Raw genomic sequence first — 17,046 nt, 5'->3', positions numbered from 1 at the left:
GGCATTGGTCAGCGAGTGGTGAGTGGTTGTGTTGTCCATCACTTATTTTTCTTGAGTTTTATTTCCCTCTCTCTTCTTTTCATTACAGATGTTATTGCTCTATATATTGCTCTATATTTTGCCTTTTTCTTTTTCCTTTTTTTTTTTTTTTTTTCTTTCCCCAGTTGCTGAACAGTTCTTATCTTATCTTATCTTTTTCTGATTCTCTTCCCCATCCCACCAAGGGGAAGTGAGCAAATGGCTGCGTGGTACTTAGTTGTTGAGTGAGGTTAAACCACAACTGCCCACTACAAGAAGAAATTGTTCAAAGGACCTCTGTGTAGTTACTGTAGCTCTGACTTAACGTGACTCTTACTGGTCTTACTGGCAAACTGGTCCTGGTGCTGGAAAGAGAAGTGAACTCTAGACACAGCCTATTCAGATGAAGCCCTCAATGAAGAAAAATGTGTCTAGTGTTTTTGATTTCTGATGATTCCTGACAGTAGAGTACTGAGGTAGTGGTTAATTGATCATTTCCAAAACATGATCTCCTGTCAGGATGGCTGTTAGCATTATGAAACCCTGCTCCCACCTACCCTTTCATAGGCAGTGAGATGTTTTTACTTTGTCAACATCTAAGTATGTCCCTCTGCATCAACCACCATGCAGCACAATCTTTTGTCTCTCTGTAGTGCTGTCACGTTTTGTTACCAGACAAAACTGGTAGACCAGGCCTATGATTTGCTATGTTTTGGCTGTGTTTGCACATGGCTTCTTTGCACATGTGATAGGCAAAGCACTATGCTGCTGTCTGAAGGCTTTCCACAATGCTAAGCAGTGTTGTGACACTTCAAGCGTGTCATGTCAGGGTTTTACATGCTTGGTTTAAGAACACAGTGGGAAGACCTGTGAAGGTAGGTATGTAAAGCCTCCTTAGGAATAAGGGTTGGCACAGGGCCTGCCCAGCAGGCCTCTTTCTCAGGTCCACACTGATCCTTGTATCTAAACAGAAGCTCTGGCTTGCTGCAGCCTGAAGCTGGTCAGTTCTGCAGGAGAAAATGTGTGAGATTTTTTTCTCTGTGTGAGAAAATCTGTGCTAAATAAATGTTTCTGTGAGAATCTCCACATGAACAGCCATAGGACACCACACTCTGCTCAAAATCACTCCCTTCAGCAGTGCAGGGATAGCTTTGTACGAGACATGCCAGCTTTGCATATGGAGTGTTGTGCTGTGTCCTCCTACATGGCAAACCTGCAAAAGGCCAGTGGGAGATTCTGTTCTTGCAACAGGCACCTCCCCACTGTGCAGTGCTGAGACTGCTTGGCTGATGCAGACTGCTTTTGTGGGTGATGCATTATTGTGAAAATATTGCCTTGACTAGAGGTTTTGAGAGAACTTGAGTAAAATTCAGTGTGAATTTTACACCAGCGATGCAGGTGTACCCTGAAGGCCCCTTCATCTCCTGGGGTCTGGCCCTTGTGTAGCCAGGCAATGTTTCTTACTGTGTCTACCCTGAAATGCCATCAGATGCCTGAGGTGCCATAGTGGTAGGAATTGATGTCCTGCTCTCAGTCAAGGCTTGGGAGAGAGCACCCATTTCCCACCCACAGGGCTGTGCAGCAGTCTGTGCATGGCCCCCTGCTCAGGGCTGTGGGTCATTACAGAGCTGTGCTCCCATGCCATTGCCAGGTGGGTTCAGGTGAGGTATCCTGAACTTGAGGTGACTGACAGATGATTGCAGCTGACTGTTTTTCCTGTGTTCTGCCCAGAATGACCTTTCTGTGCCTTTACTGGAGGAGGATCTGGATGGCTCCTCAGGACTACTGTTTCCCATCTATGACTCTGACACACACATGCTTTATGTGGTGGGAAAGGTAAGTGCTTTCCACACGAGCAAGTGCAGGCCTGTTTGATTCTGCTGTCAGCCTGTGTTGTGGCAGACTGAGGTCAAAGATGCTCCTGATGCATGTTAACCTAAGGATATGAGCAGATGGGGTGAGGCCAGATGGTGCTTCATCATCAGGCCACATTTAACACGTTTACAGATGTACCATGCTTACTGTGGAGAGTTACACAGCTGGGTCCTAACCTTCCCATATAGGAATTTGAGGGTAAACATTTGGTTCGCTGTTGATCCTGCATGGCTTCTTGGGGCCTGGAATTCTTCCCAGACTGTCATGGTGAAGAGCAGAGTCTGGCTGATGTTGATTTTCTTTGCCTTTAGGGTGATGGAAACATACGGTACTATGAGATAAGCCCTGAGAAACCATACCTGAACTACCTGATGGAATATCGTTCTCACTCACCACAGAAGGGAATTGGTGAGTGGCAGAATGTCTAATGTTACAAGAGGATTATGGCTTCTTTATTTCAGAGGCTGCCAGAGCCTAGGACTATGCAAAATACCATTTAGAAAAGAGAATGGGTCAGGCTCCTCCACACAGGTTTACAGGTGCTTACAGTCAGCTTGGCCCAGCTCACCCAAATATGACAGGTAGTATAATGGGGTCAGAGCCTGGACAGGGATCTTCTGACCAGCAGAGCATGGCCAGGCAGTTTTACCAGTCACTGCTGCATCTCCTCTCACATACCTGGTGAAGGTGGAAAGGAGAACAGTCTGGATTTAAAGGTGGAGAATGCTGCTTGCCATTTGTCAATCTGCTTCAAGATTTTTGTCATTGAAATTCCCACCCTGTGATTTCTCTGGTAACAGATGCTTCACAGTTTAATGCCTTCAGTCTTTATTGCTTGTCTACCTTCTTTTTTATTGACATTTCCTATTTAGAACTTGATCTACTATGATTAGATCACCTCTCCTCCCTTGGAGACCCTTGCTTATTAACATGTGTATTACCTGCTGTTTAACTAATTCGAGTCACAGAATGTAGCTTTCAGCCCTCAGACCTTATTGGTACCCCTTTCTTGAACCTTCTCCAGTCTGCTCTAGGAGTCATACTCCTCTACAAGTTTCTAGCATCATTAACACACCTCCATACTATCTGTGGACACTCTTGGTCTTAGAGGACAGATATTGATACAGATATTTGGCAGCACTGAATTTTGTGCCTGCAGGTTGCTTTAAAAAAAAAAGAAAAAAAAAAAAAAAGAAGGTAATATATTATTTAAAATGTAATTGTAAGGATCTCCTCATTATTCAGTTGTTATAATCCTTCCAATACAACATCCTTATTTCTCATTGTCATAGTCTCTTTAAAAATCATTTCAGGGAAAGGAACTGTACAAGTGTTTTTAAAAGGCCTAAGTGAATCACGTCTACTTCTCTAACCTGCTTTGTTCAGCTAATCAAGCATACTGCTAAGGTTATTGTACAGAACTTCCTTTTCCGTATTACCAAAACAAAATACTGTGTGAAGGAATAGAGTTTAGATTCACTTTTAGATGAACACATAATGTAAGGAGCAACATGCCTTCATGTAGAATCTATTGCATAATAAATTCACTGGGTATTAGTAGAAAACTAAGCTTGGGTGCCATGAAGCAAGGTCCACAAACATAGGGAATCTCTTTTGGTAAGGAAATTTATGTGGATATAACTTCAGACTGTACAAGGTAATGGGAGAGAAACCCACTGAGTTTATCAGGTACTTGGAGACCTTGTGTGGCTTAGGCAGTCCCTAAAACACAAATGGACACACCCTTCTCATTCTTATTTCTGTTTTGGGACAGCAATGGGGGAGGCTACTTTCCTGTGAGGTATTCCAGCCATATGTAGCTATTCCGGTGTTTAGTGCAAGAGAAGGGAATACAGGTGTCTTTGTCACTGATAAGTAACAGCTGTGTTAATTACTGAATACAGCCGCGCCCCTGATGAGTCACAGCTATATCCAATAAAGATAAGTGTGATAAAAGAGGTGAGTTGGCTGGTCAGGGAGGATCTTGAGGAAGAAGAATGATCCTGATGAAGGCAATTCTGAAGAATGATCCAGAAGGACTGGGTGAAACAGGAGAGAGAATTGCTGCTGTGAGATCAGTGTAGGTATGCAGTTAGAGCCTGTCGCTGGAACCTGCAGTCATAGTCTTGAATTGTTAAAAATCGATATGATCACAGACAGAGACTCTTTAACTGGTTAAAGTTAGAAAGTGGTATGTTTATTCATCTGCGGGCAGCACGGGTGTCATCTCCAAAAGGCGTGGCCGCCCCCGAACAGGGTTCTTTGCTCTCTATTTATTTTACAAGGTCTTACATACAATACATTTGCATAACCCCAGCACCTCCCATCCCCACTCTCTATTCAAATGAGGCTATCAGTCCTTCACATGTGCACAGTGGGGTCAGTGGTTTCAAAGGATGAAGTCAGGAGGGTCTTCATCAGGTCTCCATATGCTTCTGGCACGATCCAAGGTCCCCCACTTCGTGATTGATTGATATAAAATCCAGGTGCTGGCGATTGTTCTACTGGTTTCAATCAGTTCTTATCACAGTTCACTTACTCCACTTCCTTCTATAAACAAGCTCATAATGGCAAACAATACAACAATTAGCTCTAGCTTAAGCATCTAATAATCATTAACATATCTTTTGTTTATCTAACTTACATCCTGATCATTATGAATTGCTTCTAACCCTTAGCTAAAATCTTAACTCTTTAAAATCATGATTCATTCCCCACTCCTTCTTCAAGGTTAGTAAATTCTTCTACTAATATATTGATTATTTTTCATCTATCCAAGCTCTGTGGTAGGCATTTCTTAAAACCGTACCATATACTCTTAATACTGAAGTTAAACCTGCTGCTAGCTGCAGCATTCTCCAATTCCAAACAAGTGTTATACCAGCTAAGATGAGCAAAGCAATAATTGGATGAACCAGGATATTGAGTAAGCCAGTCATCATTGGTGACCACCCAAAAAGCACATCCCAGCCACGATGAGATGGGCCGCCTTCTAATCTTTTAAATACTCTCTGTATAGTCTCTGTGTCATGCTGTATTGTAATCAGGGTTCCTTTTCAATCATCTTTTATTTCTTTAAGAATTTCCTTTAATTCGTTATGTTTCAATAATTGTACAACCAAGGTTAAGTTCATCCCTATAGGCATAGGCAATATTTCTTACACAGTAATCAAGTTTGCCTTTATGTATTAGTATGATACGACAGGTGCTGGATAGGAAAAGTCACATCCTTAAATTTTGACAAAGTTACAAATGCACAAGTTAAATTGAGTTTCTTTCACAGTGGTCTCATCCAGCATTATAGTGGGGCATGCTGTCCTGAGGCAGACACAACTTTGTGTCCTGTATACACAAGCAGGGTTGTCTGGTTAATGGGATGCATTTCAAAGTTACAGATGCTTTGCTCTGTATCCAAACAAATACCTTTATCATCACCTACATATAAACCCCAACAGTTTCCTCATTTAGCAGGGTTCTAAGTTAATAGTCTGCCAACTTCCTTCAACTTTCCATGCCCACGTTCTGTGTTCAGAAGGATATAGAATGGTCCCCACATGATTTAACTTTAAGGTGACAATTGGATGTATCAAGCTCACTGATGCATTGTATATAGTTAAAACAAAAGGAGTTACCATACTTGTCATGGGATTATAAGTAAAATTAACTAAACTGCACCAGGATTGGAGTGCTTTTTCTAGTTCTCAGGCATTATCCCAAACAACTTTATGAATTTCAGCAGGGAATATGCCTTCTCCCCCCTCCTTAATGACTGAGGCAGCCACTGATTGCATCCATTACTGTGCTGTGTATACCCAAGAGCCAAAGAAATGTTCTTACTAGCTGTACCTAAGGTATTAATTATCAACTGATGATCCTGCTCTTCTATGTTTTCCCAGTCTGATAAAATTTTGGACAACTTCCACTGGTTGGTACCTAATGCCAATAAGGAAGATTGTAAAGGTGGTTGGAATTTAACTGTATCACTGCCAATTACTGTCAATTTGTTCATTAATACTTGTGAATCCATCGTGTTTAAAACCCCTAGTTCTGTTCCAAATAACCCAATAAGGTCTCTCTTCTGTCTGGGCATATAAGGCATACACTTATGGAGCCAGGTGGTCCAATCCATGAAAGAAGGTCCTTAAAAATGGACCACACTTGGGTCAAATGATGGAGGCATTCACTTCCATTGCCATCTCTACCTGTTTTAATGACCATTTTGAATTAACTAGCAATTTTTTAATTCCTATCTTCTTAACAGCATGTGGCCCAATTTTAGTAATTATGGGAGCTATGGGTTCTAAAATGGTTGGAGTAACCATGGTTTCTCTTAGTGTTGGCATTGGTTGAGTTATCTTAACCTCATCTTTTTGGAGATCAGAACAAATTTGAGTTAATATCATAGTCAATCTTAAAATCCTTAATTGCACAACCTTCTATTTGAGCCTAAACTCAGAACAGTTGATTAAGCATTTGTCACAGCATTCAGGACCAATTCGAATAGGTTTCATGGGTTCTTGATGAAATTAATGAAATCCATCCTGGACAAACACATATTCACATCCCCAAATGTTTCTTCCTTCCCACATAGTTGCATTTGTAACTTTTAGAATCTGAATCAGAGACTTACAGGAGTGGAAGTCATAAGATTTCCCTTGGCACTTATATATACCAGTCACATTCTAATGCAGTGGTGCTGCATTAGCTGTGGCTATAGTGATAATCATAAATGCCACAACTCTCCAGGCTATACCTACTTGATTATCCATTACAATTACAAGCCTTCCTATTCTTTGGAGAGTTCTTAAACTATACTTATTATTTCATCCACACTCTATTTTCTGAGAATGTTTTAATTTCGGTTCGTTGTCACCTGGTATAACTTTCCAAAGTCCCTCAGGAGCCTTCTTCACTCGGGAGTGATGAATCCAGGGGCTTTGTTCCTTGATTTTGGTTGCAGTAAAGGTAGTGAGGAGCACTTGGAATGGTCCCTCCCACTGTGGTTCCAGAGTCTTTTCTGCAAAAGACTTAACATACACATAATCCCCAGGCTGTACATCATGTAGTGGTCCATCTAATTCTCTGCTTTGAGCCCCAGCCACATGTTCCTCAATTTCTCCAAGTTGTTTATTTAGGGCCATCATATATCTTGTGTAGGGTTTCTTCCCCTACTTGAGTGGGTGTTGTCCCTTCTTGAAGTCCATATGGCCTTCCATACAATATTTCGAAGGGACTTAATTTTTGTTTTACTCTTGGGTTGGTCTGAATTCGTAATAATGCTAATGGAAGAGTCAGAGGCCAAGGTAACTATGCTTCTTGTCCCAGTCTTATAATTTGCTGTTTAATCAAATGATTAATTTTCTTTACTTGTCCACTTGACTGAGGGTGGTATGGAGTATGAACTTCCCAGTCTATGCCTAAATGGCAGCTAATATGATGGACAATTTTTAAAATAAAATGTAGCCCCCTATCTGAAGGCGTTATGGTTGGGACTCCAAAGCGTGGTATTATTCCTTGTAACAATGCTTTGGTTACCTCTCGAGCTTTGGCAGTTCTGGCAGGGAAAGCTTCTGGCCACCCTGAAAAGGTATCTGTTAACACCAATAGGTATCGGTATCCTCCTTCCCTGGGTAGTTCTGAAAAATCAATTTGCTATTGCTGCCCAGATCTGACGTGTCTCTCTCTCCCTCGGAGCCCATGCTCCGTTTTTGCCTCGGCTAGCTTGAGAAAGAATCCACACCGGAAGGAATTTTCCCTTCAGGGTCCCAAAAGATCCCAGAGGCTGCAAACCTTTTCCTTTAGAGAGAGCAGGTGTCCGTTGATGGCAAAAGGAAAGAGTCTGCCCTTGGTCCAGGGGGAATCACGGCTTTATTTAGTGGTCCTGCCCCTGCAGGGTCAGGAGCCCACTCCAGTTCCCATCCCTGTCCCGGTCCCAAGTGCTTAACTTTCTCGACGTGGTCCCAGGGCTTTTACCCAGGGGGTATGGGGCTAGAGGCAGGGACAAGCCACTACCTAACCAGGGATAAGGTGGGAGTGGAACAGAGTTGGATTACATTCCAGTGCGGGAGGATGGGAGGGGAGGAGGAGCAGGGACAAACCTTGTGATATATGGTGGTACAGAAGAAACCATTACAAACCCAATATAAAAATTAAATACAATATAAACCCAAATAATGCACTGCAACACAGATCCATATCCTTTCCCAATATGCCAAAGCTTTGGTTTAGGGATATTTTTGGGATTAGTTTGGAGGCAAAGGCTACACTGGCATGTCACCTGAATTACTGTACTTTGCAAGTTTATGGCTATGATTCTGTCTTTCAAATAATTGTACAAAGCGTCTATTCCCCAATGAGTTTTCTCATGTTCCTCTTTCACTAATGACCATAAGCATGTAAGAGGGGATCACAAGCCTTCCTTTCCCTTCATTTGTAATAGCCTGGCTGGCTCACCAGAATGAATCTTTAAAAACCAATATAATAGAGAGACAGAGACTCTCTAACTAACTAAAGTTAGAAAGTTATTAATACATCAGTGGGTGGCATGGGAGTCATCTCCAAAAGGCATGACTGCTCTGTACAAGGTTCTTTGCCCTCTATTTATTTCCCAAAGTCTTACATACAATACATATGCATAACCCCAGCACCTCCCATCCCCACTCTATTCAAATGAGGCTATTTGTCCTTCACATGTGCACAGTTCTTCTCTTAAATGGGGTCAGTGGTCTCGAATTGGGTCAGTGGTCTCAGAGGATGAAGTCAGGAGAGTCTTCATCAGGTCTCCATGTGCTTCTGGCACGATCCAAGGTCCCCCACTTCGTGATTGATTGATATAAAATCCAGGTGCTGGCAATTGTTCTACTGGTTTCAATCTGTTCTTATCACAGTTCACTTACTCCACTTCCTTCTATAAACAAGCTGATAATGGCAAACAATACAACAATTAGCTCTAGCTTAAGCATCTAATAATCATTAACATGTCTTTTGTTTATCTAACTTACATCCTGATCATTATGAATTGCTTCTAACTCTTAGCTAAAATCTTAACTCTTTAAAATCATGATTCAGTCTAGCTAGGTAAAAGCCTGCATTCAGAGTCTGCATCCTAATGTATGCAGTCATAGTTCAGCAGGAAATAACCAGCAGTCAGAGGCTGCAGAGGAAACCTACAGTAGGAGCTTGATGCAGCCAGAGTCAGTGAACAGTTGGACTCAGGGTGGCTAAGCTGTAAAGAGGAATAAACCATTTCATGCTGTAGTCCCATTTCATGCTGCCTTAAATAAGAAGTCTGTGCCTTGGCTCATTTCTGCCGTCTAACAAGAGGGCTGCTGCAACAGTTTAGGTGTCCTGAAATCCCTTCCTAGTGATTCTGATACTCAATCCTGTGGCATCATCTCCCAGTTCTGTTCTGTTTGGGTTATTTTATTTGGAGCCCGTTAGAATGAATGAGGAACAAGAGGCTTTGCATGAAAACCACACAACCTGTATGTAACAACATAATCTGACAGAAAAAAAAAAAAAAATTATCATATATTTATTATTTGTCATTTGTGCCACTGAGCCAGTTTGGATGCGGATATCAAACTGTGCTGATGCAATGACTACTTTCATTGTTTGATGGCCCTTTTCACATGGCTTATGACATTAACTTTCCTAAGGAGATTTATACTCCATTTATTTCATGATCTTCCCCCAGGAACGATGCCAAAGAGAGGTCTTGATGTGGCAGCTTGTGAAATTTTCCGTTTCTACAAGCTGATTCCAACTAAAAGCCTTATTGAGCCCATCTCCATGATTGTGCCCCGACGGGTAAGTCAACCTCTGGTCATATTCATATCCAAGGCAAATATCAGTGGAAAAAATGAGGGCACTGCCTCCTCTCTGTGACTCTTAAAAGCAGGAGAATAAGTAGAACAAGAGATTTTCTCTCTGCTGGCATGTGGGATATAGCTGGGCAGTTTCTGGGGCAGGCCTGCCAACAGACTCTATCTGGGTAACTCAAGAGTTTCTCAGGAGTTAGGTCTGTTCAATGTCTGACTTTCCAGGACTTGCTTCCAGGTCTGCTAGCTGTCTGTAAACTTCTTCAATAGAATCTGTTTGACATGATGATAAAAGAGGGAGAGGGGTTGGAGCTGATGTTGGGTGGCATAAAAATCTCCTTGTGGAAGGAAGAAGAACCACCCTGGTAGAACAGGAACTATGAATTCACTGGTCTCTACCCCTTAGGCAGAGTTGTGTTACAGACAGTTGCAGGGCATGACCCGTTGCACTGAGGGTGATATAGGATAAAGTCTCGGAGCTGGTGTCATTAGAGAAAGAAACGGGTCTTGAATCTGTAGCCAGCCAAGGTAACCCCCATGTCACTGTGTGAGCACAGGTACACGGGAAGTGTCAGTAATGTGCTCTCTACTTCCAGAAAGTAAAATATGAAAAGAAGATATGAGTTCCTTGAATTCAGAGACACAGGAGAACTAATGCTCATTGCAACTCCCAGGTGTGTTCCTCCAGCTTTAGCTCCTTGGAAGTTTCTGTCAGCTGATGATCAGCTGGTGCTTTGTGACTTGTCCATCCTTTGTATCCACGTATTCATCCTTAAGGAACATGATTTCATGGGAGTTGAGTTAGTCTATGTCAACCTCCTGCAGTCTGAAGACCTTATTGGCATGATTTAAATTGTTGTTCTGAGTTGAGGTGAGGAGCAGAGAGGTTCAGAGCAGGTGAAAAAACTTTAGGTCCGAGCTGGTGAGTGCACACTCCCTGTGCTTAAGGGGAACAGATTAATTTCTCCACTACAATCCAGTATGATCTCTTTAAGCCAAAATCTCACTGACATAGTTACTCTGGACTTTTGTTTGCTTCCAGTCGGAATCATACCAGGAAGATATCTACCCCTTGACTGCAGCAGCCCAGCCGGCACTGACAGCACAAGAATGGCTCAACGGAATTAACAAAGGTCAGCACATGGAGAGCTCCCCAGCCCTTCAGCTCCCCAGGGCTTGGGTAAGCTGCTGCCAGCTCTCTGGCCTATTACCTGGCAGAGAAAGAGGAAAGAAGGAAAAGGAGAGACACAGTAAATATGGCTGGAAGCTAAAATAACTTGGTGGCTGTAAATTCTGGAAGCTGCTCTCGTCAGGTTCCTCTGTGTTTATCTCTGAATGGATTGCTTACAACGGATTTCTGGGTATGGTTTGTGACTGTTCACTTGTCTCCTCTCTCCCTAGGGCCTCTCTTGGTATCGTTAAGACCAGGCTCTGAAGCTGTGAACTCCCTACCACAGTTTCTTGAGCCAGAGCCACTCTTGAAAGCTACTGACTTGAGCCAGCAACAGGGAGGGGGAGGAAGGATGTCACTGGAGGATAAGCAGAAGCCAAGAGAGACTGAAGATGGCAGAAAAAGGCTGAAAGTGGAAGAGAAACTGCCAAAAAATGAGCAAATGTGCCTCTCCAATGGCTTTGGCATATTTGAGTGCCCACCACCAAAAACTGAAAATGAGGTATGAATGCCTGGGGTGAATTGTTGGGGCCACAGGGGAAGCCCAAAGCCAGATGACAAAAGGATGCCATTAACATGGTGGCAATTCAGGGAGGGTTTATTTTGCAGACCGGTGTCAGTACAAGCTCTTTGTTTTTTGTGGTGCCCAAAGCTCTGCCTGCCCTGAGTGCCACATGGGTAGCAGGAATATGGCCCAGCAGCATCCCAGCTGAGGGGGGTCTGGAAAGGAGGGGACTGTCAGCATTCTCACTTCCTAGGCATTCCTGTGGCAAAGACCTGCCTGGTGGCTGGCTGAGGACAAGGAGGCCCTTGTGACTTCCAGGTTCTGGAGAAGAGAAGGGGGTTTAACCCAGGATTACCCTTTGATGAGAACTGCAGTCAGCAAGCCTGCTGAGGCAGCAGAGATTTCTGTGAAAGGAGTGGGTGTAGCCCTGGTGCATCCATGTAGTCTTAGCTGTCTGACTGTATTGTGGACCCTGAGACAAGAAAGAGGCTGCCTCTGCAGCTCACTGCTGAGGGAAAACTTGTTAGCTCAGTGCTATTGAGGTTAGCTGCTGGCCTAGGAAAGCAGCCTCACCTAGGAAAGGCTCTAGAAAAGATCCTGGCAGTCTTCAGTCATGGAAAAGCACCTCTCTGTATCAATATCAAAGCTGGCACAGTGGTGATTTGGTGATACATCTCTGTAGTGATTTGTCAGCCTCCTACTGTTGGCAGCTCAGGGACATTTTCAACTACATGCAGTGTGTTTGCTTTTAGGAACCCTGAACTAATTTTTTACCCATACCTGTACTGAGGTGCCCTTTCATCTCTGCAAGAATTTAGCATGTGCACCTTGATAGGGCAGGAATTTCCACTTCTGAATTTCCCTGTAGTGTGAAAAAGGATATTTTCCCACATATTTCTGAGCTGGCACCGCAAGGTTACAGAAGCAGCCTTTGCAGAGCTGGCTACACTGCTGCATGCATAGTGAAAGACTATGCTAGCCCCAGCTGGAAGAAGAGAAAGGACTTGCCCAAGGTCAGAGAAGAAGATATGGCAGAACCAGGATTTTAGACTCCAAACACTTGCCGTGAAACACATGCAGTCATAGTCCAATCAGTGGACAACAGGAGCACTACTGATGTTGTCTGCTGGATGAAGGCCTCCTCCTTTGGTGTTTCTCTCAGTAGTGATGTGACAGCTCTGGAGGCATTGTCAGGCTAAGCCTATGTTTTCTTAGAGTAAAGTAAATAAGATGTATGTTTTCTTACAGCTTTTACAGATGTACTATCGGCAACAGGAAGAAATCCGTCGACTACGTGAGTTGGTAATCCAGAGAGATGTCCAAATTAAACAGCTGGAGCTGGAGCTCAGAAACCTCTGCACGGACACAGGCAATTACTGAGGTTGCTGGCCTTTGTACCCCTGGACACAGGGGGAGACTCCAGTTCCTGCAGATTGCTCCTCCTTGGGTTTTTACTGGGGGTAAAAAATTGATATTTCAGGCAGCATGGACTTCCCTGGCTTGTGGTGGTCACATTTCCCTAATCATCACCAGACAGTTTTTGATGGATTTGCTGTGCTTCTTCAGGCTCCCCTTGCTTGCCTGCTCACCAATGTCAGAAGCTTGTGTGTTAATGCTAGTGAGAGACTTTGGAAAATCTTGCTCTTCTGGTCCCAGAGAAGCTACATGTTAAGCTCTAGGAACAACCTGTTTTGCTGCCCCTCCACGTGACAGGAGAACGGGCGACTGAAGGCAGCTGCCAGCTTCAAAAGAAGAAAACTCACCTTGGGGCGCAGCAATGTGGCTCCTGTGGCTGCCATCCCCTTGCCCAGGGAGTCCACTCTGCTGAGCTTCAGAGGCAGCTCTAGCTCCACAGTGACCCTTCTGCCCCCCGTCACCTCACAGCTTGGCCCTGCCTCCAGGTGGTTCAGGAAAGCCGTGGCTGCCCTGACCTGGCGCTGGGGATAGTCCCGCTCTGAGTGGGAGGCTGCACTGGGGGTGCCAAGGGCCAGCATTTTGTGATAGGAAAAGGGGAGTCAGTGTTGGAGACACTGCTTTAAAAAGGTGATGATGTGGGCTAGTTCCCATCAGGGAAGCTGAAGAGTCTCTGTGTCCTGTGAGTCAGTGGCCTTCTTTCCCTCCTTCTGCCAAAGACCAGCTGCAGTCAACTGGGGGTCATCAGAGGTACAAGGACAATATTTAAAGCTGTACAGTGTTGACAATGAGGGAGTTTGCCAAGAGGGATTAAAGGGATGACGGGGCAGTTGGATCCCCAGCCCACTGCAGGCATTTCAGCAATGGTGCTAGAAGAGTTGTGTCAACCGCAGTAAGATCACAGGGCGTGGCCAGTCATCAACAGCCCTCCAGGATTGCCGGAGTATTTCTTGTTCCTCAATGCCTGCAGCTGTTGCTTCCTTAGCTCCCAGGTGCCAGCACCTTGTCCCATTCCTGCAGCCATCTATAGCTGCAGGTTCCCTCTTGCCAGCCATGCTGTCCAGCCCCCTGCATTCTCCCAGGCTACTCAGCCATTCTCAGCCCTGTGGTCACACTGATCTGTGCCCTTCAGCACCAGCTCTCTAGCTCAATGCTGGACCTTTTGGAGATGTCTTAAATCCAAGCAGAGCAAGCAAACACTGTTTAACCTGTAACTGTGCACCTCTGTTGTGGCACGTAGAAATCACGGAATCAACTAGCTCCAGGGGATATGTCTAGGGCACATCCTTGTCACCAGATGTGTTTTATTGGCTGCATTTTGTTTTTTTTTTTTGCTTATTTTTTTCATACAAAATAAATTATTTAAATTATTTCCAAAGTAAAGTGATTTTTCCAGGGGATTTTCACATCCTCTTGAGGACTGTTTCTTTGTTATTCTATGATTGACTAGCATAGAGAGTGGTTGGCCAGTATGGCCAGTATTTTATCCTAGGGTTGTCTGGATTTCAGCATTTATGGAAAAGAAGGTGCTTTCATTAGGCTTTGCTGAGACTATTTAATCAAAACTTCTTTTTTAGACAGTATGCCTGTAAAAGCGTGGACTGTGAAATGTATTTAAATTTGGAGCTTAACTGCAACCACTAATCTTTCACATGGAAAAAACCTTGAGGAAATGGAGTTTTGCATTCATGATCTGTGCCTAAATAGTCTTGAGTGATCCTTTTAACAGTTTCTAAAACTCCTAAAAGCTTTGTAAAAAACTGTTGAACATGGGGATAAAAACCAAATCTGTGCAATGAAAAGCAAATGTAACTGAATAAAAAATATATTTAGAGTTTTACTTTTTAATACATGCAAAAATTGTGGTTTTATTATTGTATTGTTGAAGTGACTGAATCTTAAGCTGAATCAAGGTCTGAAGGGAGTGTCACCTACTGTCTCTTTCGCTTGCGTCAAGCTGTGGCCTTACTTTAGTAGGTGGGTTGTACACGGTGTTATGCAGATGGCTCTGTCTTTTTATATCTTTCCCAGTTGTCCTTGATGCTATCAAGGGGCTGCTGTTTCACACTGTTCTGAATTGCTGTGTGTGTTGCCTTGAGTAAACGCAATCCTGCTGGAGATGCATTCTGTGTGATAAGATATTTCCTGCTGTCTTGCTGTCCTGGCTCTTCTCTTAGGGTAGTACACTCTGACCAGGCTCTTTTAGAGAGCCCTTCCACATGAGGAGTGTTTCATGTGTTATTACCAAAGTTATGTATTTGTAGATGGGATTTTGATTTAGCAGACTGAAGTAGCATGGACAATACAAGCCCAATATAGCAGCTGCAACCTCCAACTAGATCACAGTACAAATGAAATTCCCATTATGCTTACTGTCATGATGCTGGATATCTCCAGTCATGGGGAAAAAATGTGTGGGCTGAAGCCAGCTCAAATCTGTAGCTCTCTTTAAAGCTCTTTTTGTTGTTTTTGTTTTGCTCTGATTCCCATGGGCATGCTAGCTGTGGTGAAAATCCGAACAACCATTGCCTGCGCTCATGTCCTTGGAGCTCTCCTTCATGGTAGCGGTCCATTTGTTGGTCCATTACAGCTTTGGTCATGGAAATGTCCATGGCTGCATTCGAGATGTAATTTTAAATGTTTTTTGTAGAATATTTTAGGCCAGTGGTGGAAATTGCCAGAGGAAGACTCTGCTGGGAACTTTGTGCCCCTGCTATGTCATCAGGACACTGTGACCTCCTGGCCTCCTGATCTTGTAAGGAACCTTGTGCTTGTGAGAGTGTCTGGGCAGGCACTGTGTCCCTCCTCAGGGGCCGATATAGTCTCACTACTCTGAGCAAAGCCTAGAAAAAGGAGCAGGAGGCAGATTAGTGTGGGAAGCAGGGGAAGAGCCTGCAGGGCCTTTGCAACTCTGGTGTTATGGCTTCTTAACCTCAAAGAGAGAGTAAAACACAGCCCTGCAGTGTTAGATTGCCTGCTGGATTTTGAGCCACACTTCACATCTTCACCCTCTACTCCAGGCCAGCTGCCAGCTACAGAATAAAACCTAGACAATAGTTGTCATTTTCATTTTATTTCTCATCTTGGAAGGCTGTACCCTTGGTGTGCTCAAGGAGCTGCGAGCAGAGGAGAACATGGAAATGATGCCCCCTCATTTGCCCTGCAGTGGGAAGTAGCAGAGCACCCTTGTTGATCTTGGACTGGGCAGCATCCATCCCTAGCACAGGGTGGCTGTGAGCTGCAGGGGGGCACTGAAGTGAAGTTGCAGTATCAGGAATTGCCTCTTAGATATGCTGCAGCACCATTTCAGAGCAGGATCTCTGAGTTTGTGCTGGAGGCACTGCAGTCTGTCTACAGCTTGTCTGTGCTGGGTAGCCTAAGACTGGACTTGGCACTCCTCACATGGCCTCATCAGCACTGAAGGTAGAGGAAGGACAAATTGCCCTGAGCCGCTCTTAATGAACTTCTAAATACAGCTGAGGATAGTGTTGGTCATTTTTGCAGGAAGCCAGTGTTGCTGGCTCAAACTCAGCTTACTGTCCAGCAGGACCTCAGAACTTCTCTGCAAAACTGCCTGTCAGCTTCACAAGTCCCCAACATGTGCCAGTGCATGGAGCTACTCCTCAGCTGCAGGACGGTGCAATTGCCCTTGCTGTGCTTTATCACATTTCTCCCTGCCCAGCTCTGCATTTCTCCTGTTGAGGTTCCCCCAAAGTGCAGCATAACTGGCTGTTGCACCTTTCACTCTTTCCACTTTTGTATGCTCTCTAAACTTGAGTCTGCACTGTCCCATCCTGCAAGTCACAAGTTCAACAGCTTTAGATTTGTTTTGCAAACAGTTTTTGGTTTTCTGCTCAGAAATCCAGGCTGACTACTCCTGAACACCTTCTGATTCTTCATGCTTTTGAAAATGTTCTCCAGGAGGGTTTTCTCCAATATCTTCCAAAGGATTTAATGAGGCTGTAGTTCATTCATCTTCTTCCTTACATGGTTAGAAAACAGGGCTGAGAGCCGGCCATTTGAAACTTTTCCCACTCACCTCCACCTTTCAAAGAATACTGAGAGTGACCTTGCCATGCCACTGGCCTTCACCTGCCTCAGCACACTTGGGTCAAACCCATCTGGCTCCAAAAACCTGTGTACATACAGGGGGTTGAAGTATACCTCAGCCTGGTTCTCCCTATTTTGACCGTCCCTAATCTGGTATACAGCAGGTATCTACTTACCTACCTCAACAATATCTG

The 17,046-nt window shown here is 44.1% G+C and overlaps 1 protein-coding gene across 1 annotated transcript in view; it reads left to right on the top strand.

Annotated features, from left to right (window-relative positions):
• CORO2A (coronin 2A) overlaps nucleotides 1–14,657 on the top strand; it is a 61,740-nt gene extending 47,083 nt beyond the window's left edge. The window contains exons 7-12 of the mRNA XM_040089952.2: nucleotides 1,750–1,854; nucleotides 2,205–2,301; nucleotides 9,590–9,702; nucleotides 10,756–10,846; nucleotides 11,115–11,386; nucleotides 12,638–14,657. Coding sequence (XP_039945886.1) covers nucleotides 1,750–1,854; nucleotides 2,205–2,301; nucleotides 9,590–9,702; nucleotides 10,756–10,846; nucleotides 11,115–11,386; nucleotides 12,638–12,769 — 810 coding nt within the window. The 3' untranslated portion in view covers nucleotides 12,770–14,657. The remainder of the gene's footprint in view (nucleotides 1–1,749; nucleotides 1,855–2,204; nucleotides 2,302–9,589; nucleotides 9,703–10,755; nucleotides 10,847–11,114; nucleotides 11,387–12,637) is intronic.
• Nucleotides 14,658–17,046: the final 2,389 nt, after the last annotated feature.

This window comes from Hirundo rustica, chromosome Z (genome assembly GCF_015227805.2).
Source record: "Hirundo rustica isolate bHirRus1 chromosome Z, bHirRus1.pri.v3, whole genome shotgun sequence".
NCBI classification, from domain to species: Eukaryota; Metazoa; Chordata; class Aves; order Passeriformes; family Hirundinidae; genus Hirundo; species Hirundo rustica.
This window is presented reverse-complemented; position numbering and strand designations above follow the sequence as displayed.